The 24292-nt window shown below is 45.1% G+C and overlaps 1 protein-coding gene across 1 annotated transcript in view; it reads right to left on the bottom strand.

Moving 5' to 3' along the window:
* Ctnnd2 (catenin delta 2) overlaps positions 1-24292 on the bottom strand; it is a 709004-nt gene that overhangs the window by 12270 nt on the left and 672442 nt on the right. The window contains exons 19-21 of the mRNA XM_050144862.1: positions 23693-23777; positions 4502-4628; positions 31-162 (exon numbers count right to left, since the gene is read on the bottom strand). Coding sequence (XP_050000819.1) covers positions 31-162; positions 4502-4628; positions 23693-23777 — 344 coding nt within the window. The remainder of the gene's footprint in view (positions 1-30; positions 163-4501; positions 4629-23692; positions 23778-24292) is intronic.

Raw genomic sequence — 24292 nt, forward strand, 5'->3', positions numbered from 1 at the left:
TCACTGATCCTAAGTCATGACGGTGCTTACCTGTCATGGCGTCTTTTCTGGAAGTGTGTTCTCCTTTAGTTCCGTGGTAGGTGGCATTGTTGCCAGTGGACTCATAGTCCGTTTTCCTTTCTTTGAGGCTGATCATTTCCCGAGGTGAAGCTGGGGCACTTGCTATGTAAAGAAATGAGAAAGATTTTATTCTGTGTCTCACTCCGTGGCACACATGGCTTTTCACGGAACGGTTCACCTCACAAGTACACACGGCCCAACCTATGCCAGTATGGTATATGGAGCATTCATTTCTCACTTTTACTTCTCCTGACTCTTCTTTTTACCGTCTTCCCTCCGCCCACGGCAACTGCTGCTTTTTCATAAGAGGGACAGCTTGACTTGGAGGTGGGCAACTGAGGATTACAGGCTGGAATCATCTTCCTTGGGTAGAGATGGCGGAGACATGGCCCTCCCTAGGTGTGCACAAGAGCTTTCGGAAGGAGACTGGTCTTCCGAGCTTTTTCCCCTTCTCTCCCCCTCGCCCTCTCTTTATTGTTTAATTAGATATGCTTCAAAGGAGCTGCTACAGCCTGAGCATCGCTAATTTGAAAACCCCGAGTACAAACCCTCTGAAGTCGGAAACTTTCCGAGCAGTGACATGACAACCGAGGTGGAAAATTCCACACTCTGCCCCATAACACAGGCTGTAGTCAAGGCACCCCAAGCAACGTAGACTATGTTACACAATCGACTGCAGGCTGTGTGAAAGGTCCATAAGGGAACAGGAATACATTTTGTGTTTAGACTTGTGTTCTCTGCTCGGTGTCTCCAGATATATACGAAATTATTCCAGGCTAAAAAAAATATTTAAAAATGAGAAACCGGAAACATTTCTGGTCTTAGCCATTTGGAGAAAGGATTTTAGAATCAGGCTGACATGGAAAAGTCCCTGATGAGAAGAATACAATGTGATTTCAACACAGAGTTGCCCTGATGCTGCCTTACGTAAGACTGAAGCAATGTCTTCCATGAAGGGGATTTGCAGCATTGGAACTACGTTTCCCACGAGGCTCTTCTCCAGGTAGCCTGGGATAAGTGGAAGAATGTTTTTTTTTTGTTTGTTTGTTTTGTTTTTGCCTTTTGCTTTTATTTCCTTACAGGGCTCAGCTCTTTGGGGGTGATTATGTCTCATGCACCCCTTACATTTCAGCTACTTGTTGATTGCTGGGCATAAGGAATGGACCCCCACCATGGCCATGTTCCTATTTGTAAAGGAGATGAGTTGTAATTCTAGGAAGGACTCTCTGGAGAATTCCACGCTATTTTAAGTAAACTGGCACCAGAAACATGGAAACCCCAGTTCATGAGATGGCTTGGTAGCAACTCAACAGTGAGCTGATGTGGGAAGAGGCAGAAAATAGGGTTGGTGCTGTAGGGGTGTGAGCCAGGCCTAGTCTCACCATGATGGGGACATCAGATGCAGTATGAGGACTGTGGCCATGGTGTGCTTGTAGCTTCCATTTTCCTTTGACTTCCTAAGCCCCACGGCAGTGTTCCATACTCCTGATGCACTCAAAGATCTGCCTAAAAGTTTAGGGCTTTTCCACCAAATCCTGACCATTTTTGGTTTGAATTTTCTACAGAGAGTCCTTGGAATTCACTCTTAACAAGCACAGCAGGTAACGAATGAGGCTGCAGTTTTTTTTTTTTTTTTTTTTTTTTTTGAAACGGACTTTTAACATAAAGCGTTCTTTGCTAGAGTCTAAGCTGCTTTTCCTCAGTTTACCTTTCATTTGAATTTTGTACAGGGTTCTTCTGCCCCAACACACAGGGCTGGCTTCTACCCTGAATGTACCTCTTTCCATCATGTGAGCCATTGGATTCTGTCAAACTTAATAAATTCTGTGTGTAAATCCCCATGCCACCCAGAGTCAGCGGAGGGGATGGGAAGTGTGGCATGCCCACTAAACTCAGAGTATCCCAGCACAGCAGAGAAATAGGCATGTGAGACTTTAGAACTGGAGGTGAAAGTAGTTAGGAAAAGCCACATCAAAATGCTGGGAAAGTCAGCAGAGGTGCTGTGTGACTGCCCCAAAAGAAATTCACTACACATCCCAAATGGATCAAAATAAAACATGGGCTCACTGCTCGGCTCATGAGGTACGTGGAGATTTCCCGCCTCAACTACTTATCAGAAAGAATTCTCCAAACTCCTAAGAAATAGATGCTCGAGCCCCACACAATACCAGTTGGGTCAAAGCAGCCAGAGGGAATCCAGGAGCATGGGACTTGACAACCTGCAGTTGGACGCACTTGAAATCTTAGCGATCTGACTCAAGGGTGCATTTTCCCTGCTACACAGGGACACGCGCTCTTCAAGAAGGAATCCGCGGCCAGTGAAGGTTAGGACAGAGAAGGACCTGGCTGCTGTCTGGTTGAGGCTGGATTAGACTGGGGGCATGGCGAACGGACTCTGCATTTTCCGCATCTTTAGGATACTGAGCTCAAAGGGGAATTACTGTGAGAACAACCGAGTCTCCCACAAGCCTCCAGCTTGGCTGTGCTCCATCCATCCTTCCCGGTCTTGCTCATCAGCTGAGGGGCTCTCACTTCCTTCCACAGCCCTCTGCCTTCTCTCTCTTCTGCTTAAACTTTTTTCTTCTGGGAAACACCTTCTTTTGTCCTTGTTCCTCTGGTCCTGGGTATCCTTGCATAGAACCTGGCCACTTGGATGTCAGTGCTATCCATCAAGAAGGCACAGTATTTTGGAGCCTTTTGACCAAAGCTTTTAAAATGAGAGTCTAATATTGCACAGATGGCGACGTTTATTAAGCTACATGAAGTGTGTAATTATCTCCTGAGACCTTGCACGTGGTGATGCCCCAAGTCTTCAGTAAATCAGGCTTAAGCTCCAAGAAAGATCAATTCATGCGAGCAAATGTTTATTAGGTGTCCTGATGTGCCTGGCCTAGGAAATACCAAGGCAAAGCACTTGTTGAATGCGTCCCCAGTCTGGCCCTTGTCTGCCTACTCAGACATGGCTCTTCCATACCCCACACCTTCCCACTTACTCTATCACTTCATCTTCCGACCCTGGTTGTTTGAATGTAGCTCTTAGGTAGGTAGAGCCTTTAAAAAACCAGCCTCCTAAGTGCCCCAGATGCTCTTTAAGCCTTCAGAACTGTAGAGTTAAAAGCATGTGCCCACCTCGGTGCTTCTAAGTTATAGGGGGTTCCTGATTCTCATCTACGGTTTGGATGAAATGCCCTAAGCAACAACCATCCTTTGAATATACAAACTTTCGTGGAGCTTGGAGCGTGTAACTGATTTCATTCAAAATTTCTCTCTTTGTTTCTGCTTTTCCTCAACTGTATGACAAGTGAATCTGTCATAGTTTGAGGACAGTCATCCTAAGGGACACAAAAGCCACTTAGATGACTGCCCAGCCCCCTAAAATGCTGTTTCAGAGAACAGGGCTTCTTCAGTGGGGTCAGGGGTGGGGCAGGGAAGAGAAGCTTGTCACAAATAAGAGCCTAAACATCAGGGCATGCATGAGGACATCTGATTAATTGAGTCTTCACTCATTCCTCAGCCAAAGAAATAAACATTCAGACATGAAAAGATAAGCTTAAAACCCTATCCGCTGAGGTAGAGAATTGTAGTAGCAGTTCATTTGTATTTTAATAAATAAAACTTGCCTGAAGATCGGAGAGTAAAACAGTCACACTGATCAGTCTTACAGACCAGGCAGTGGTAACACACACCTTTAATCCCAGCAGCCTCACTAGTTGTCTTGGAAACCGGGCAGTGAATACCTTATAATCCCAGTGGTACATGCTTTTAATCCCAGCCCTAGAGAGGATTATAAAAGGGCAGGAAACAGCTCTCAAACTCAGTCTCCTTCTGAGATTCCTGGAGGCAGGATTGCCATTTTGGACTGAGGCAGAGGTAAGAGCCAATGGCTCGCTGTTTTGCTTTTCTGACCTTCCGGTTGAACCCCAATTTTTCTCTCTGAGTTTTTATTAATCATGCTTCAGAGAACAATAGGATGCTTATGCTACCAAATGACACACATAATTGACTTTTCATATTTCCATATAATCTTTGGATTATATTTAGAAACAAACTGAGATCAAAATTAAAGTACTAGGGATGTGACAAAATGAGAAAAATATGAATAAATGTTAGCAGTGATATAAATTTACTGATGACTCATAGTTTATAGGAGGTGAGTTGAGTATGGGATAGTTAGAAACACTTGTGTAACTGTGATGTGTGAACGCTTCCTTTAGACTTTGTACTCAGAGTGCACAGAGACATTCCATAGACAGGAAGCAAGCTCAGTGGAGACTGGTCTTGGTCTGTGTGTAGCCAACAGAGTTGCCCACCAAAACAGAAAATACACCACATACTACCCAGCGTGCAAGCCAGACAGCTATTCTCAGAGTGGTGACCAGATCAGGGGCTGGGCATGAATCCCTTGGCTCAGGAAGAAACCATGGCCTGAGCTGGCTCTTACCTGAGCGGTTGTTGGGAGACACACGCACAGGAGAGATGGAGGGTGTGCGGGAGGAGGAGTAGGGCCTTTGTCGATCCCTCTCAATGGTTGAAGATGAGGCTACAAAGTGATATTGTGACCATCCATCCTGCAAAAGACAGCGTACTCCTTTTAGCAGGGAGAGCGCGGTGACGCTTCACCTCCTGACTCTGCAGAGTTCCAAGCATTTGAATTTGCAAAACATTTCTGCAGGTGTCAGAAGAGATTACAGAGCCCCGCACATCACCCAGGCTTAACCCAGAGCAGTGGGAATTGAGGACACCCCTCTCTCCCCCAGGCAGCCTGGCCCAGGAAGGTGGGCGGTTTGTGTCTGTTTCCCTCCGCTCCAAATATTGAATAATGGTTTCTGTGCCGACTTTTTTGGCCACATGCATTATTAAAGGCAAATGCACTGCTCTTTCAAAGTCAGATGGCTCAAAATGTCTGTCTTTGCCTACCTGGTTTCAGCTCTGCCTGCTTGCTCTCCATTTGCCAACTAACCTTTCTCAAGTGTTACTTTCTTATTTTCAGGACAGATCTGTGAGCAACAGGGTCCTGTGACAGCATCCTGCCACATCATCTATCACTGTTACATAATTACCAATCTCTTTCTGCATCACAGAAACCCAGTCCTCCTTTCTCAGGTCCTCAAGGCTCTGGTAAGACACCGAATGGACGATACATTCCCAGAAGATCCTGGGAATTCTACTTTCTATCAGAGCATCCTCCAAATGCTTCCCACCATGCCTTCCTAGCTTTCCACTATCCTGTCAGCATGTGAAATGTATATCTTATTATAAGACCCATACAAATGCATTACAGGCCATTTATGAATTTGTAGAGAACAAAGAAGAAAACTAAAACAGCTGATGGTGAAACTAAAACTGCTGGTGGTTAAAGTCCTCGCAACTGCAGAGAGTTAACGAGTTACCTCTTGTTAACATGTCATAGGCTTTTCTTCTAGCCTTTCTTCTTTAATTCAATTGTATTTCTATCAAAGCACTGTTCCAAGGAGCGCGAGCATAGCAAGAAAGAACAGTGGGCACCTGCTCACTCCCGATTCCCTCGTCATGGAGACAACTCTTTCCAACTCTTTTAGTTGTCTTTTAAAAGACATTATCTAGACTTTAAAAGAATTTGATGTTCTATGAAGAATCACCGCAATTTTTTTATATTTAATTGTTATTTTATTTTTTTTATTGATTTTATTGAGCTCTACATTTTTCTCTGGCCCCCTCCTTGCCTCCCCCTCCTCTTCAATCTTCTCCCAAGGTCCCCGTGCTGAATCATTGCAAATTGATAGATGGAAATTAAGAACAAAATTTATATTCATTTCAATATTTGTTTATGTCTTTCTTTATCTCATTTTGGTAATTCCTGTTCTTACTCATATGATAAAGCCAGGATTAGAAGTAGGCTCTTTTGGAAGAGATTATCTAGCATGCCCTGGGTAAGTAACCATGTGGCAGTATTCTATCCAAGAGGTGAATTCCGTTTCACAGATAAGGAAGGCAGTGAGGACACGCAAAGTGAAGAAGGAAGCAAGCTAAGGATGCTGAGGATGAAAGTGAAGCTCTTACACTTGGAAGAGAAGACAGCCGTCAGAGACAGCAGCGTGCTAGCGCGGCTGCGTTGTGAAATTCCGTCAAGGAAGCACCTGAAGAGTTCACACTATAGGGGTTAATGGACCCAGTCACTAAATTCGGCTTCCAAGTCAAGGAAAAAAACAGATGTGAAGGTACTGGGTGGAAACAGAGTGGTCGCCATGACTGAGGAGTGATCAAGGGTACAGGAAGACACCCTGCCTTCTGAGTGTTGGGAGCTGAAGACAGCTTAATAGACCAGAGAGCAGAAGCAGTGGCTCTGGCGGGCACAAGAGAGCACGTGAGCAACTGACTCAGGTGGAGAAGTGGAATGTTTGCATCTCTGCTGGAAGACCTGACGCCCGTGGCCTTGGGGTGTGAGAGAAATCAGGCTTCATTCTGTGTTTCTGCCGTGAGCCTAAGGGGCTAGAGGAGCTCTCCTGGAAAGAATATGGCAGAGAAACCGTTTTGGAAGGAAAATCAAGATTGCTTTGGGAGTATGTTGGATTAGAGATGCCTGAAAGATACAGACGCTAGATAAAGAATCAGGCCAAATATGCAAGTCTGGCTCTCAGGAGCAGGATCAGAGGTAACATCTGGAGTTGAGAACACAGGTATTACCCAAGGCAAGAAGACAGAAAGAACCTGGAGAGTGGATGCAAATGAAGGAGAGCACAAAGCAGAGGCTAAGCCAGCCCAGGGATGCTTCAGTAATCAGAGTCAGAGCAGCTTGGAAGGAGGATGAGAGGAACCGAATGGAGCACTGGGGAGGAGGTGGAGGCAGGTGTGACATCAGGCATGAAAAGATGGATAAACGTGTAAAAGGAGACTGAGCAGACAGCAAAGGCGAGCATTGCTCTTGGAGAGTTCGAAACCACTGCGGTGGGACTGAGGTGCTTTCTTTGACAAGTTTGGTTAAATCTAACTCAAGTAGGCTCGGAGGATTATATGGATGGATGAAGGGACGCCCGGGTATGGACAACTCTTAGTGAAGTTCTAGGTTTGAGGGAAGCAGCAAAAATGGGGCTTGAAGAGAGTGAGGGATGGAGAGATGCCTAAAGAGATCACCTGGAAGTCACTCAGGCATTGCATGTGCTGATGGGAATGACTCAACATCCAAGACAAAGAAGCTGGTGACAGGGAAGAAGGGACCATTACAGGACAGTATAGGACGGGGAGGATGCAGGAGACCGCGGGGAAGAGGAAAGCATGAGGAGAGAGGCTGTCCAGCCAAGAGATAGGGAAGTGGGGGAGATCTGAGGACAGGAGAGTGAAATCTTCTTTCTTGGTTTTGCATGTTTTTTTTTTTTTCAGTGAAAATGAGAAATGAGGTCATCCTCTGAAAGCAAGGAATATAGTTTAGACAACAGGAGGAGAAACAGGAGGGGGTTGAAAACTGCGGAGGGGCTCAGTCCCACAGCTAAGTGGGAAGCAAGGGGTCTTGGGGCCGGAGAGAAGGTTCAGGGGGTACAATGCATACCACACAAAGCGAGCATGAGGACTGGAATTCAGATCCCCAGCACCCATGGAAATGCTGAGCAGATGTGTTGGTCCACCTGAAATGCCAGTGCTCCATAAGTGAAATTAAATCCCTAGAGTGTTCGGCATCTAGACTAGCTGACTGGTGAACTCTGGGTTGAAGGGGAAAAGAGAAACCCTGTCTCAATCTGTATATGACAGAGTAATCAGAGAAGAAATCCAATATCAACCTCGGGCCTCCACAGGCCCACATACACGTGTGCACCTCTATACATGCATACTACACACACAGATGCATGCGTGCATGCATGTGAACACACACAAACGTACATGCAAACACATGCATATGCGCATACACATGCACACACGCGCATGCATGTGAACACATGGGTACACACACAGGCATGCACATACAACACCCTGGATGAGAGGTGACCTTTTCTCTCCTCCCTCCCATTCACTGAAGCAGAAATCTTGGAATGGCCAAGCTGTAGAACTTTGATATGACTGCATCTGGAAAAGCCTGGATGGGACATTAAGCTCTCTATTCTGATGGCACATGCTTACAAGTGTCATAGCACGATGTAACACCAGATGCTAGAAACCAGCATGCAGCTGGTCCAGGTGGAGACAGATCGCAGCTGATTCCAAGCACGGTCTCTGGCTCATCAGTAACTGTGAAGCCTCACTGCTTCCCACATTGTCTACTGGGTGAATTTTGGTCATTTAATTCTTTCTTTGTGTACTAAATAAGCTCAAATAATGAAGATAAACATTTTTGAGGGGAACATTATTGCTAACCACACGTGGTCCTGCTAGCCATGTGCATATCTTCAATCTAGCTAGCAATAAGCTATCATTTCTTTACTTCTTGTTGTCACTTACAAAGACTTAAAATTGGTTCACACAAGTACACAACTCCAGGAGATAGTTTCCTTTATTATTTGTCTCTTTGCTCGCTAGCCTTTCTTGTTTAAATTTTAACTCATTATTGGCCATAGTGTATGTGTTTATATTTTATTATATTAAACGCTTAACCAAAGATCCCTTTGTACATTCCCTATGGCTTGCTGGGGTTAGATAAGAAAGCTCAGGGAAAAAAAATGGAGAATGAGGAATGGCCACAGTAACCAGGGAAGAGCTGTTAATCCCCAAGGCTGACGATAAGGAACTTGTAAAATGTCCATGACTCTGCAGACCTTGAGCAGCGACCCAGAAGATGTGCCCTTTAGCTAGAGACCCAGCTAAGCCGTCAGAAATGTGATATGATATCTGACAGGTCAAATTGGTTTTTATTTTTAACACATTAAATTTAAAACTGGAGGCTGTTAAATTGTCCCCACATAGATAGAAACAGAAATTCAAAGAGAAGCCCAAAGTCCTTGAGCCTTAACTCGCCACTAGGAATCACCTGCCCCTTCTCCACATCCTCCTGTTGTCTTCCCCCAGCTTCAGCTTCTGTGTCAAAGTGTCTTATTCACTTCTCTAAGAAGTTTATTACCCATCAAAGTTGTGGCTTTCTACAGTGGAATTTTCGGGGATTCTAAGCACAGCGGAACCAGGTCAACTTTACGAACCCATGCTCAACTTTACCGTCTCAGGAACACGAGTGCTTCGAGACTGTAGCTGCTCCCATAGGATGAGGACTGTGGTGTGTGTGCAGGTGAACACACACACATACACCCCCTTGTGTGGTGTATACTTGTACACCCAAGTGGAGGACAGAGGTCAATCTTAGTGTCTCCCTGCATCACCTTAGATTTGAGTCAGCTGCTCTAACTGATCCCAGAGTTCACCACTTAGGTAGACTAGCTGGTCAGCCAGCCCCCAGGAACCTCTTGTCTCTTCCTCCTGGCACTGGACACAGATGGACATTGTATACCAGACTTTGTGTGTGGGTGCTGATGATCTAAACTCAGGTTCTCATGCTTGCAGAACAGGTACCGTGCCCGCCGTTTCCCCAAGCCCTTCATTTATAGTTTTGAACATACAGTGAACATTGTCAAATGGAATGCTAGCAGTGAAGGAACCTCCCTGGCAGGGTGAGACGCGGGGCTGAGTCCCTTACAAACTGCTTAGGACAGCATACCTTTGCCCATAACTTCCTCTTAGAGAAATTACAAGGCACTAAACCTATATCAGCACGGAGTTTGCTAGGTGTCTTCATAGGCTGAGCCAGAGCTGCTGGCTGAGGCCCAAACTGCTCTTAGGATCATCCTCTGCCCTACTGGAGAGGAGGAGTGAGGGCAGGGAGGACTCAGCTCCTCTCACCAGTGTTAGAATCTCTGCTTTAGTTTCTCTCTCCCTCATACTCATGAGCACTGGGCTTAGTGTTGCAACACCTGTGCCTCGGCCCTTGAGATTCCCTTTGCATTGTTCTGAGGAAGGCCCAGGCATAAGTCCTGGCAGGATCTCCCCTCTCCCTCTGGCGGATGCTAATGACTCGCCCTAGTTGCAAGCCGCTCCTGTAGTTTCTCCGCACAGGCAGAGGTGGCAGCTGGGAGGAACACACGTGAGCATAAACAAAGTTTTCCAGTCTCCTAGTGTATTTGGGAATGTCGTATAAAGCATTCTCAATGTCGACTTCTGTGGGGACAAGACTAGGCCACAATCTCAGAGCTGAGAGATACTGTACTCATATCAGCCCGGTCACACCTGTGTACGGAGCCTCACTGACTGGGATTCGGCTTTACACGTGCACACCTCCTAGCTGTTACCTCAGAGACCTAGCACAACACCTTCTTTATTCCCATCTGTTCAGTACACCAGCCTGGCTCTGCTTTGTGCCAGGTAAACAGGAGGCAGGAAGTGCAGGCGCATCAAATCACAACATCTAAATGTGTGTTGCCTCCAGCCTCGGGAGCGCCTAGAAAATCCACTTCGGTTTCCATTCCCCACTAACTCTGCATGTTCACATCACGCTACAGACTGTAGCGATCCTGTCTGCCTGCCTCCCAGTTGTGAGACAGAGAGCCCTGTTGGTTTCTGAGATTCTGGTGCTGGGCTTAATGCCGGGACACAGCTATGCCTGACATATGCTAGTTGGATTTTATGCTGTAAGATAATGCCGCAATTATTGCAAAACCAAGTGCTCATCAATTCCACAGGTGTTGCCGCCAGCATCTCGGTCTTTGTACTCTCTGGTTGTGTCACGAGGATGATCAGAGCCTCATGGTCTTTTTGATACTGTTTTAGCAGAAAGTAATCACACGAGAATCTTTTTCTGTTGTTGGTTCACGACACAGACACAGCTGGGCTGCAAAGCAGCATTGGTTCTGCTGAAGTAGTTCAGGAGGAAGTCCTTAGCTCGGCTCCAGCAGTGGCGGTGACGGCTTCCCTGGGCTGCCTATGTTTAGGTGTGGAGTACATGAACTTGCCTCCTTTTTAATCTAACCCAGGAATTCTGAAGCGTCCATCTACCCGTACATTTGGTCCCGGACTGATGCCAATCCCAAGTCCATCTTTTAGAGCTTGTGGCCCTGCTACTTCATCTCTGCAGTTTTAGGAAATACAAGTTCCCGCCCAGAGTGAAGACACTCAGCTTTCCCCAATCACAAAGCCTTGGGAGAGCTGGGGAGAAAGGAGGAGAGGGAGGGCACATCACAGCTCTCATTAGTTGTGCTCCAGTTTCCTTCAAGGTTGGGTACAGACACTCACACCCACTGCAGAAGTGTGCCGAACACACCGAGGGGTGGGTTCCTGAAGGCATTACCTGGTGGGACCCCCACTGGCTAGGGAACAGTGACACAGAGTCACATTCCAGGAGGTGCGATAGCCATGTTATCCAGAGGGCTGGAGAGCATTTGGGTAGGCTGGGAGAACTGTGGTGTGGGGTCGTGCACAGATCTGCCCCTCCTCCCTCGACTCCCACTCAATCAGAGAAGGATGAGCAACTATAATTCACATCACAGGAGGAGGGGGATTAGGGCCACAGAATAGGGCTTATGGGAAGGTGGACGTAAGAGACATGTCTCAAAGGCTGCTAAAAGGCAAGTTGGAGAGAGACTTGGTCTTCAGGAGAGAGAAAATGGGGCGACATAGCAAATTCTCACTAATCAGGTGAGGGCGAGCACAGCACAGGACTTAGGGTTACTTGTTCTGTGACCTCTGACCTCTGCTTCTGGAGGATGGGCTTTGGAGACCATGCCAGAGTGGGAAAAGGGTGACAGTGAAGAGTCACAGCCCAGACAAGGTCCATGCTGAAGGCCCTGCTCACAGCACTCTCCAAAGCCAGTTTTGGTGTATTGCTTTCTAGACTTAGAATTTAGACTTGGCAAACTCTTTTCTTATGACGAAGATGCCTCTGACTGGCATGGAGTTCAATAAATAATTGATTTTGACAATCAACGCTGTCTATGCACACAGGGGACATCAGCTAAAACCCGACGTAAACACTAAGCAGTGGTCATTCACGTATGGGCGCTGGGCCTTTCCTCCTTGTTTATAAACAGCACTCAAATTTTCTTCCTCTGATAAGATTTATTTGGCTTCAGAACAATGATTTCTCAGTGGACATCCAGAAACTACTTGGTGTTGAAGTAAAAAATACAAGTTTTTTGCCTTTGCTGTCCTGGAAGGCTCTACAGTCCACGAAGTCTGTCGATTCTAATTTTCTTTGAGCGACTTGAAATACAGTGTGTTGCAAATCCTCTGGGCTTTTAGTAACTCAAGCTCGTCCACTCATCAACCTCACACACTTAGAGCCTGTCACTCACATCCACATCCCAGACTTCTTCACTGGGGAAACAAATGTTCAAATAATAGTCAAAGCATACATCGTGGCTGCCTTCTGAAAAAGGCCAGATTGCCCTCATACATGAAAAATGCTTGTTCAGAGATGTGCCGTTTTCCAGTCGTTTCTAGCTAGGAGGAACTCATTAATGTAAGAACACTAAGCAGAGAAAGGAAACATTCTGAATTAGTGGAGTTACTGCCTTATGTCTCTATTTCAATCTAAAGTGCTCACCGGCATGGATACAACAGAGGAAGAATGTTTGATACACAGCCAGTGTGACTGAAGACCAAGCCAGATTTCTCCTAGCGATGCTACCTTCTGCTGTTCTTTGATGTAATAATACACAATTATCTCTATTTTAAAGGTAAACTGTTAAGGATTCATTAAATTCCAACAATTCTAGAACCCATTAGCGCTAAAATATTTAAACTAAATGTTAAGGGCCAAAAGGGAGTGTTTGCGGTTTCATGCAGAAATAAATACTACCTGACAGACCCCTGACTTTCATTACTTTGTTTCAGCTTTTAAAAAAATTTAATTAAATTGATTTGGGCTCTAAAGGTACAGTATATATTAGGACGAGGCTCTTCTGAAATACTACGTTTTAGAAGCAAATACTTATAAATCAATTTTATGAACTCAGTTCAATTCATTTGGGCTAATCCTGAAGACCTATTATCATCAAGAAGATCTGACAAGTTGTGAAGGAATGCATTGACTTTAGTCAGAGGGTAAACCACCATGACTTGTCAGGATCCAACAGGTACCAAAAGAAGAAAAACAAAGACCTTAAAACACCAGAAGATCAAGCCAGCCTCTTTTGTGGTGCCACTTTGGGAGTTTCAATCAAACAGTGGACTTTCATTTCCTATTTGTGAATAGGATGGCAATGACCACAGCTGGGCAAGGATCTGTGGAGCAGGATGTTGAGCCTTTGGGCAGATGTCAATGAGAGAGGGGGCTGGGTCATAAATGTCTTTCACCAGAGGAGCAGAGAATGAAAACGTGGCACATATACACAGTGGAATACTCTCCAGCTATAAAGAAAAAAATGATACCATGAAATTGAATATGAATGGAAGGACCTAGAAAGGATCACACTGAGTTAACCCAAACACAGAAAGACAAACACCTCATGGTTCCTGGTTCCACATCCTCAGAGATGAGTATACAGCATGGAGCAGCCGCGGAATCAGGAAAGCATGAAGGGATCATAATGGGGGATCACGAGAGGGAACGGCAGGATACGGGTGATATAAAGGAGGAAACACAGAATGGGACAGGGCTAAAACTAAGGAGGAGAAAGGGCAGCCAATATAGAAGGAGAAGGAGGGACAAATAACACCAAGGTTGTGTGATTTAAGCCTCAACAGATAATGTTTTATATTTACCTAAAATTATATACAATACATATGAATGTGTGTGTTTGCATACATGTGTGTAAATACATGTATGTATGAGCTGAGCCACTTGGACTGACAACGTTCTCCACAAGAACCACAGACTAATAAAACCCCAGTATCAGGCACACGAAAACTCCTTTGAAATAGCTGGTTAGGGGCGTCGAAGTGACTCCCCAAACAACACAGACTATTGGTGTAACCCTTGGTTGCCTCTGGGGAATTGAGGGTGGGCCCCTATTACTGAAGACATCACTTGATACGACAGTCTCTTTTCTGTGGTTTAGCTTCTGTGATTCCAGAAAATACTCTGCCACGGGATGGAGGCAGTTAAGCAGTCCTACCTAGCTGCAGCACCTTTGAACCATGACGTCACCAGTGTGGCAAGCTATGCATGAAGATGTAGTGAGTCCATGCACACGTTGGTGGCCAGCAACAGCTGTCTGATTTAACTTAAAGTCGACTCAGCATGAGGCAAAACATGCCATGTACTGGAAGTCCAGCCAGCCTCCAGGGCTAGTGAGGTCACAGACCTTAGAAAAGAATCTCCTACTGCAACTTTTCTAGCCTACCACAATCCCTCACGGCATTCTAAACCTTATCCTTACACCTATAGATAAGTGTAACTACCAACTCTTAATTAAAGAAGCTTCTCTTGACAGCAAACGGGGACCATTTGCTTCAGAATCTCAGACCACGAACAGGAGAAACATATATCTGTTTCGCAATAGTCCAGTAAAAAAAATAAGTGTAGAGCATTCAAGAAATAACTGTTGAGAATCACATGCTTAAGCAACAGGGAAAGGAAATCCAATAAAAAAAAAATAAACCCATTTAGAAATTCCCAGAGCCCAGAAGACAACCAAGGGAATAGGAATCTAGTTATGTGCTGAATGAATATGGAAATGGACTGGGAGGAGGGGCACTCAGGGCAAGAAGGTGGGAGCTGGGGAAATGGGGCTTCAGTGTCTCTCTCAAGTTCATGGGAACCATGTCAAGGGTGTCACCCTACCATAGGACCAATAGCACCAAAAAGAAGCATCAAGAGTCCAAATTCTTTGACTTTCCTTCTCCCTTGGCCACTGATGATAGTTTTCATATTGTTGACTCTGTGGCAGATCATCTGAAGACATCTTGTTTCCTAGGGCACTGATCTTGCACAGGACCAAGGAACCATGGGTGTGGGTAGCTGTTAAGGTTGAAGCTACTGGTAACTACTATAGCATTTTCACTGAGATGGAAGATGTGGGACAGAGAGCATAGACAAAAGGAGTATGAACTATGTACTCTTGAAAACTTGGGGGCTGCAGGGGTTATCGTCTCAAGTGGTGTTATCAGGGTGATCTACACGTTGAGTAACAGAGGTTGAAATGACTGTTGCTCTTGTGGCTTAAGCTTCAGCTGGAGCCACTGTATGACACACTTCCAAGAGTTGTATACGATCTTATGATTATAAGCATTTCCTTTTAAATAGGTCTTCTCAAATGGCATCAGATATAAGGGTATAGACTTTGTACCTAGTGTAATTTGCTTGTAGAGGTTTAGCAAAAGCCTGAGGCTGATGGACAATTCTGAGTAGCCCAGTGAGGATGTCCAGGCATAAGTGATCCATCAACAGATGGGAGAGGCTCAGTGATTGGTACAACTCCGAGCAAATGATACCACTGACCCCAAGAGAGAAGAAGGCAACATGGGCACATGTCTCCTGGGCAGAGTGACCAAAGCCAGGTGAAACTCACTCTGCTAGCTTTCCTCACCATGGAACCATTTCTTTCTCCATTTAACCAGCTTGGCAGGTGTGGGATGGGCAAAAGTTCAGCACACGAAAGACAGAGGCGAGGAGGAACTAGGGTAGCTGTAACACCACCCAGTTTATCCTGATCTGCCAGAAAACAAGTGGTTGAGTTTGAGTTGGTATCACAAAGTGAGTTCCTGTGTGTATGTAAACTTACATTCCCCTTGTTGGCTTTTCTCATGCTTGACCGAGTCTTTTTCCCCTGCTTTTTGTCTCTGTAATTTCTGACTTAAAACTGTATGGGAGAAGTTTTGTGATAAGAGTGGATTAAAGAGAAAATGTTTAATTTGGGTGTAGCTACATGGGGTTCCCTTCTTTGGGGATCTGTTTGAGGAAGAGGTGTAATTTAGTCACTTCTTGTTCAGTAACTGCCACGTACATTGATTTTCACTTTTGAACAATTGATTTTTGCTACTATTCCCATTTGTACATTTGATTTTGGACAGATATCATATGATGAGCATCTAAGAATTGTCTTTTAGAGGTCAAGGGACCTCATGAAGAAAGACCTTCTTTGTCAATACAAACATCACCAAGTAAATTCCCAGATTTATGGAGGGGGATGTTTCGTAGCTGAGTTGAACCTCAGCGTTTTCTTTTGCTACCCTAACTTGACATCAAGTGATTCAGGAAGAAAAATAGCTGCCTTGGCCTGTGGCAGGACGGGATATAGGTAGGCAGGAAAACTAAACTGAATGCGGGGAGAAAGAAGGTGGAGTCAGGCAGATGCCACACAGCTGCTGAAGGAGAAAGATGCTGGAATCTTACTGGTAAGTCACAGCCTCATGGTGATACACAGATTTATAGAAATGGGTTCGTTTAGGATATAAGAACTAGCTAGAAATATGCCCAAGTCATCGACCAAAGCAGCTTCTTTATTAACCAGTGGTAATAAAACATATTCATAGCATACAGAGAGGACCAGGTGGGACAGAAATTTCCACATCTACAGACGAGGGCACACGGGAAGCCTGTATCCCCCTTTAGCTTTTGTATGAACTTAAAACCATCCTAAGAAACACAAAGATTTAAACTTTAATAGGGAACAATAAACTTCCCCAAATAACAAAAACCCACAGTCCAAATGATAAAGGAAGCTTCTACTTCAGGCAGCTGCTGTGTATATAATGCTTTGGAAGCTGAATGGGCTGTGTGAAATTTAAAATCAACGTCTGTTACCCGGTCTGCATTCAGGAAGGTCTGCTAAAGCGGTCATGAGCATGATGCCCCATGAAGACCCATAAAACACTGGCTGAGGAGGAGATAAGCTTCAATTTTCTATTCCATTAAACCCTAGGCTGTATCTTCACAGATACTGGTGTCTGGAAGAGGAAACTTTTAAGCTTGGCACAGCGAGTAATCAAAGTAGTCGAGATAAACCAAGAAGTGTGACTTTTTATTAAAAGGAAAAGTTAAAAAGCATCTCCACGACTTTTGCCAGCGGACGCAGCTCTGGTTTCTCTCATGGACTACGGTCTTATTTCTCATGCATACGGATGAAGTCTCTTCCCAGAGGCATAGCTTCCTCCTGCCTTTTATATATTTGGGGGATCCTTGCACTCGGTGCTTTTCATTAGGGTGGGATATTAATTGCTCCAGGGCCGGAGACGAGTGTGATGTCGATGGTTATGAAGGGATGGATGACTTGCCAAGTAAATAAGTTGATGGTGAACTCTCCCACGACAAGTATCTGAGCCAGTAATGGAAGCTGCTTCTACCAGACACATAAATACTTCTGTAGTCATTAAATGGTATAGTGCCAGTAAACTGGAGGATGTTTAGTCATGGGTTTATAATACTGAAAAGCAATTCAAGTAAAAATTAAAAAAAATATTTAAACTCATCATTTTTAAAAACTGTTTTAGGTTACTAAGCAGTGCTATTAACTTCGATTAAGGAGTTCATAAAGTTGATGTTCAAGGGAGGTAGTATCAAAGCCATAGGGAGAATGAAGGTTGAGATGTGCCATGGAACAGAACACAGATTTAAGGGACGGTCTGAGGGCAAGGTCAGATATGGCTGCATAAGTACTTACAAGGGATGGGATGATTTAGAGAGAGGCCTAGGCTGGTCTTGGTAGGACTCACGAGCCATGCCAAGATATTTAGACACCATACTGAAGACCAAGAGGGCCATGAGAAGGCATGAATCACACTGACCCTTTAGACGGTTTATCCCAGCAGCCCTTTGGAGAGCAGACTGGCGAAGGCCAAGTCTAAAGACGAGAAGCGCGGATTAGAGCTCAGCCTGATGATCTGGCAGAGAAGAAGTGGCTGCTTATGCGTCCCTGAACGTCAAAAGAGGTGGGCAGAGCCTGAGATGTATACAGCTTTCTGTAGAGTCAGGAATGGTTCCGGGCACCAGTGCCAGTGTTAGCTCATGATGATGTGCAGGGGACCCGGGAAGAGCAGCTGAATTTAGGAGGAGCGGACTCTCTGGGATCTGGCGTCAGTGGGGCACTGCAGAAAAGTTATTTAAGTGGGCTGTGTAGATGGCTAACGATCTAAAGAGCGAGGGCTAGGAAACAGATCGCAGGGACAGCCACATTTGGTTAATTGTACCCAGCGGGGAGAATTCTGGCCACTCGGGAAATATGCAGACCAGACAACCGAGTCCCAAGCATCAAGAGCTCGAGACACCAAAATGTAAGGAATGAACAGGAAGATGAACTGCTCAAGGATGGAGAAGAGGCGGTGGGGAGCCTGAGGCAAAGGGGAGGACTGGCGTGTAATGGGAGTCACAAGAAGACGGCTTTTGCTCATTTGTTCCGCGACACTTCAAAGGAGAAGCATATGGGACCAAAATGGGGACAGTCGTGGGAGGAGGGCAGCAATAGGCTTTACTTGACTGCGTATCTCGCTCTTCCTTAGGCCTCACTCTGACCTTCCAGGTAACAGGAGTCTTCAGTATACCCACCCCACTGTGCACTTGCACTCCGCGCTGACATGCAACAGAAAGAGACACCCACAAAACCATAGCGGTTTGCTTTCCTCAGTCAGGTCCTAAAACACCAAGCCTGTGTGGTTTGCTTTACTAAGCCTTCATATGTATGGTTCTTCCTGCTGGGCTCCATTACGAAGCAATGGTTGGCAGGTGGAGTCGCTTAGGAGCAAGACTGTGGGTAAAGGATAGGGCGTTAGCATCTACAGACAGCAGGGGAGAGCAGGGGACCAAGGGAAAAGCAGCAGCGAAAATGGCCATGGAAATGACTGCTGGGGCCTAGACTGGTTCTCTACTGTCAAAGATTTAGCAAAGGGCTCATGGCCAACCACTTCCCTGGGACACCCTGGCAGCTGAGTGTAGGCCCAGGCCAAGTCCGAGCTCCCTGGGTATGAGCCGGAGCTCAGCAGCTTCCTACTCTTTGACTGCCCAGCTCTTTGTTCCATTGTTTGGTTGGAGTAAGTGTATGAGGCGGGGGGGGGGGGCAGTCAATAAGTTTAACTTACACAGAAAGGATTGAATCTACAGTACGTGGCAGAGGAGAGGGAGAGAAAGAGAGAGAGAGATTTCTGTCTGATCTCGGCTCATGGCAGAAGTAGCTACTTAAGTGGATCATCTATAGCTGCACTGTCTGCTTAGTGACTTCGTTTACGCCCCATTCTATTTCTTGGTGATGACACATAGCACTTAGACAGTTGTTTTTGCATTTTTATACCCTCCTCCTCCCAAGTTTATTTACTCTTCCCCAAGCCACCCATCGTAAGACTTCCCAAACACCATCAAACATAAGCGCTCCATTTTGTCAAGGGACTTGTTTTTAATCTGAAGTGTCTAGAGAGACAAGCACTTCTGACGTCCTACATAACCAACAGGTTTGCAAATACCCTCCACTGCTTTATGAACCGTCCACCGGCCATTCACAGATGATAAAGGATTTCACACTTCTACATAGGGCTAGCTGAACATGAGGGCTGTTTAGAAAAGCTGCTGTGTTATATAACCATGATAACCTCTGCTCATCTTCCCCAAAGTGGATAGTCCAGATGGGCTCCACTCAAGCTGAAGATTCAGATAACGCAAATGTGTTTGGGGGCATCAAATGCATCGTGAATAAACCACAGTTTTGTTTTGGTCAGAACCCAGATAGCCAAGGTATCCTAGCTGACTAAATGCGTATCTGGAAAATAAAACAGTTGAGCTAATGTTATGCAGTCTGGCTTTTGTGTAGCTGAAGCCAGTGATGGATGTAGCCACATTGGGTCTTAGACATCCTAAATTCCATCTCCCACCTGTTTTCCCTCTTTTAATGTCCTCACCCCAAACTCTTAATTATACAAATTCTAAACATTCTTTAAGGTTTAGCTCCATAGTTTTCTTCCCTTTGATCTGTGCTTTAACACCTAAAGAATATAATTCAGAAAGTAATAGAATTGCCAGCAATTGCTCCATCTTTTTCACTTGCCCACAGCTGTGGCCTCTGTGTCTTAAGTTTTCCTTGGAGCCCTTCAGTTACTGATCCCTAATAGATTCTAATAAGTAGATTTGACATAAGGATAATTAAAAGATATGGATCACACAGCTTTCAAAGGTATGCAAATTGTCAGTGAAGAACAGGACAGAAATCGGCCTCCCTGCCGATGAAAGACAATTGAAGAGGAAGAATGAACTGGGCTTTTTCGCAGGTCTTTCAAAAGGAAAACGATTATGAATGCAGGGCTTTATCAGGAGGGCTCATGACACTGAGCTCAGAGGTCCCTGTTCCATTTCACAACTGCATAATTTGGAAATGATTAAGAACAACTCTTTCTCAACATTTTTTAATCATGGGCCAACGAAAAACATCACATTGATTTCTCCAGCCCATCTTTCTTGAATGTGCTCATATGAAACACGTTATTTTAAACCAACTTAGCTCTTGAGTTTTAACTCCATTAAGTTTCTGTCAACACACCCTTCCATTTGTGGGAATACAAAGACAATTACACTTCTTGAACTCTACTACCAACAGAGGAAAAAAAATCACCCGAAAGTGATGTGGGAGTGTCATATATCAATCTGTTGATTTCATTGGTTAATTAAAGAAACTGCTTGGCTGGCCTCATAGGTTAAAGCATTGGTGGGAGGCGTAAACAGAATAGAATTCTGGGCAGAAGAGGAAGTGAGGTCAGACTCTGCTCTGCTCCCGGAGAGACCGGACAGCTCTGCTCTCTGGAGCAGAGACACCATGATGGACGGAGGCTAGAATCTTCCCGGTAAGCGCACCTTGGGGTGCTTACACACATCATTAGAAATGGGCTAGTCCAGGTGCGAGAATTAGCCTGTAAGGGCTAGAGTTCATGGGCCAAGCAGTTCTTTAAATGAATACAGTTTGTGTGTTGTTATTTCAGGCATAAGCTAGCCAAGCGGCCGGGGTGTTGGGGACGCAGCCCCGCCGCCGCTCCTATTTCAACAGAAAGTGAAAAGCTTGCGCTGCCATTCACTAAACAGCTTGAGGGTGTCTCAGAGCTGCTTTCCCACGGTGCACAAAGTGTGAGCAGGTGCACTGCAGAGGAGCAGAAGAGCTGGAAGGTGAGCCGGTGCTTCCTGTAAGGCAGGGGCTCCTGGAGCTCCTTCAGCCAGGGGCTCAGAACTACTGGCTCCACTCCAGTTTATGGGGCAATCACCATGTCTGCCTGCCTGCTGCGCTCAGCCATGTCTGCTCCCCTGCTTAGTTCAACGACATTTTCTGAGGGAGATTTCTTTTCCTTTTTTCTTTTTGTCTCTTCCTTTTGTTTTTGTTTTCAAAACAGGGTTTCTCTGTGCAACAGTCCTAGTTGTCCTGGAGCTAGCTCTTATAGACCAGGCTGCACTTGAACTTACAGAGATCCACCTGCCTCTGCTACCTGAGTGCTGGGACTAAAGGCACGCGCCACCACTGCTCAGCTATGAGGGAGATTTCACTTAGCTTCAAGAAGGAGCTGAGCAGAGACCATGGGAGTGGGGGGTCTGAATTTCATGCAAAACAGAAAACTTGCTCATCTTTAAGAGGAAAATATTTAGAAAGATTTATCACCAATCTGGTATAGTCCCTAACTCCTAATTTTATGATCTCTGTTCTGAACGTCATGTCTAGAAGCACAGGAAAACTTGGAAAGAGACATGCATATGTTAAATTTTATCAACTTAAAGTGCAAAGTGCTGAGTGCTCAAGGGAAGAAGAAGGGCCACTGGGGAAATCTAAAAATAGACTAAAACACAGGAGAGCCAGGTATTGAATATTTTACAGGTTTAGAGAAAGACAAAATGTGCCTCTGGCAAGATGGGCCTCATTCCTTCTGATGTGGGACACTGTGTGCGACCTCACACCCCTGCCCAAGGAGCTGCAGGCACACAGGGGCTGGTGATCAGGGATGCCCAGAGGTGAAGGCTCTCTCAGCAGGAGGCTCCTCAGCCATGGTAGAAGGAAGTCACCTACCTTCTCCAGCCTGGCTTTTCCTTTCTGAACCCTAGTGTTTTTCTTGTGTTTATGATGTCCTTCATCTCTACTTACTAGTGACATTTAAATTTTCCCCACTTGCTTAGCTAGGAATAGCAAAAAACCAAAACAGCCCCTGGAAGATATTGTCAAGAATATGTGCATCCACGTAACAATAATTATTAAAGAAGAGTTTATAAATTTGAGAGGGTGAGAAGACACAGAAGGAGTTGAGCGGGTGAGGGAAGAGAAGTGGTACAGATGCGATGCTAGTATATAAAACTCTCAATAAAAATTATCGTCTAAAAAACAAAAAGCAAACTAAACCAACCAACCAAAGAAGGCCTGCCTGACCACCAGCTTCGGAAGCATCCTTTCCTCACTGAACTCGGCCATGATGGACAGCATCAACATCCCCAGAAGTGGTACTTTTCAGGCTTTATTTTTGATCTACATGGAAAGTGAAGATGCTTTTAAATGTAAAATATGAATTCCTGCTTGCCTCACAAGCACACAGAACGAAGGCCAAGCCTCCTGTAGTTATAGAGGCTAGGCAGACCTTCATCTCTTTCCTCTGGGCAGCCATGTAGTAACGTCATCAGGATCCGGAACACAGAGCAGGTTCTGCATTGTATAGGTGATTTGTCCAGCCCTCATATATTTTGACTCCCCCAGTTTCTCTTGAGCTGTTTATTTTTTCCTGTATCTTCTCTGTAATTACTTGTTTAAATTTATTGATGCTTTTTAATTTTTTTTCAAAATCTCTAAATTTATAACCTTTGGGTCTACTTTAGAATACACAAGCTCGAAAACCAGTGCTTTTTTTCTTCCTATAAAGTGAATTAGTGTTATTCAAAGTATATAATTATGCATTTCAAAATGGCTAGACGGGTGAACCTTGAAATTTTAACCATAAAGAATGATACATGCCTAAGAGAATGGATGAGGTAAATACTTCGAGTGTGCCAATAACCAATAAATACATGTTTTGAACCAGCATGCTGTACTCTCTAAATATATATATGCATTGGGTGTTAATTAGAAATGGAAGAGGAGGATGGAATGGTGTCTCAGAGGCCCAGACCACTCTTTAATCTTCAGAAGACCCTGGTTCCTTCCTTTCCCAGCACTCCCATGGTGGCTCACAATCTCCTGGAATTCTAGATCCAGGGGATTCGATGTCTTCTGATCTCTGTGGCATCCCGCATCTATGAGTAGTACATAGACACACAGAGACATTCACACTCATACACACATGCTCTCACATGAAATAAAGAAGCAAATGAATAGAATATCTGAAAATAAAAGAACCCACAGGAACCAGTGAGACGACTCGACAGGCAAAGATGATGCTGAGCCAGTCCTGATACCTGTGCTCTGACACCTTGGGATCCACATAAAGGTGGAGGAGGGGACCGGTTCCACAAGTTGTCCTCTGACTTCCATATCTACACCATGGCATATGTGCCCATATACATCACAAACACACATTAAGAATAATGATGACTATGCTAAATTCAAAATTTGAAAAGAAATTATAGACTCTTAGGAAATCAAAAAGAGACGTTTTGGTGTAAGGCTACATAAGTTTAGATTTGTTTAGTCAAGAAGGCTCACATGCTATATCTTGGTATAGGGATAGCATCTTTCTCTTTCCTGTTTCAGGTCCCAAGGCTTTTGAACAAACACTGACTATATGTGGGATGCTTCTTATGATGCTCATATTTGGCCCTAAAACCTGGGAGCTCAGGAGCCTCAGATTAGAGAAAGGAAAACGCAGCCCTTACCTTTTTGTAGAGACTCCTCAGATCTCGGTACTGCCACATGCTGTTGAGGACCTGAGACGCAGCCTTAACCACCTTTGGAGAGTGCCTGGAAAAGACAGGACAGGCAATGCAGATGACCAATGGCGTCTAGTTTGGTGGCACGTTGTCTCGTCAGAAGAGAATAAAATCCACATCCTCTGGGTTTTCCTCCTCAGCAGACTATTGCTTTCCCTGCCCCATTCTTCTCAACGACACATCTGGAAGGTGACCGCAGGAGGGGCGGGCACTAGGATTTGTCAAAGACATTCCAAACGCAAACACCTGAACCATGACACTCAGGGTGAAAACAGATATATTCTCTAATTATACAAAATGGAAGAGAAAGATGAAAAAAAGTGATTCTGCAGCACTGAATGAGTCTAGGGATATTTTTTTTACAGCAGTGTTAAGCCACACATGAGTAATAAGAATGGAGACAGCCATATCCCCAGGGCACAGGCACAGGTATGGGGCTGGCATCCTGACCTGTGAGCACAAGCAATGCTCCTGTTGCCTGTGGATGCTAAGCATACACACCACACACACACACACACACACACACACACACACACACACACACAC

The sequence above is a fragment of the Alexandromys fortis genome, unplaced genomic scaffold (genome assembly GCF_014885135.2).
Source record: "Alexandromys fortis isolate MF-2015 unplaced genomic scaffold, M_Fortis_MF-2015_v1.1 scaffold_52, whole genome shotgun sequence".
Taxonomy (NCBI): domain Eukaryota; kingdom Metazoa; phylum Chordata; class Mammalia; order Rodentia; family Cricetidae; genus Alexandromys; species Alexandromys fortis.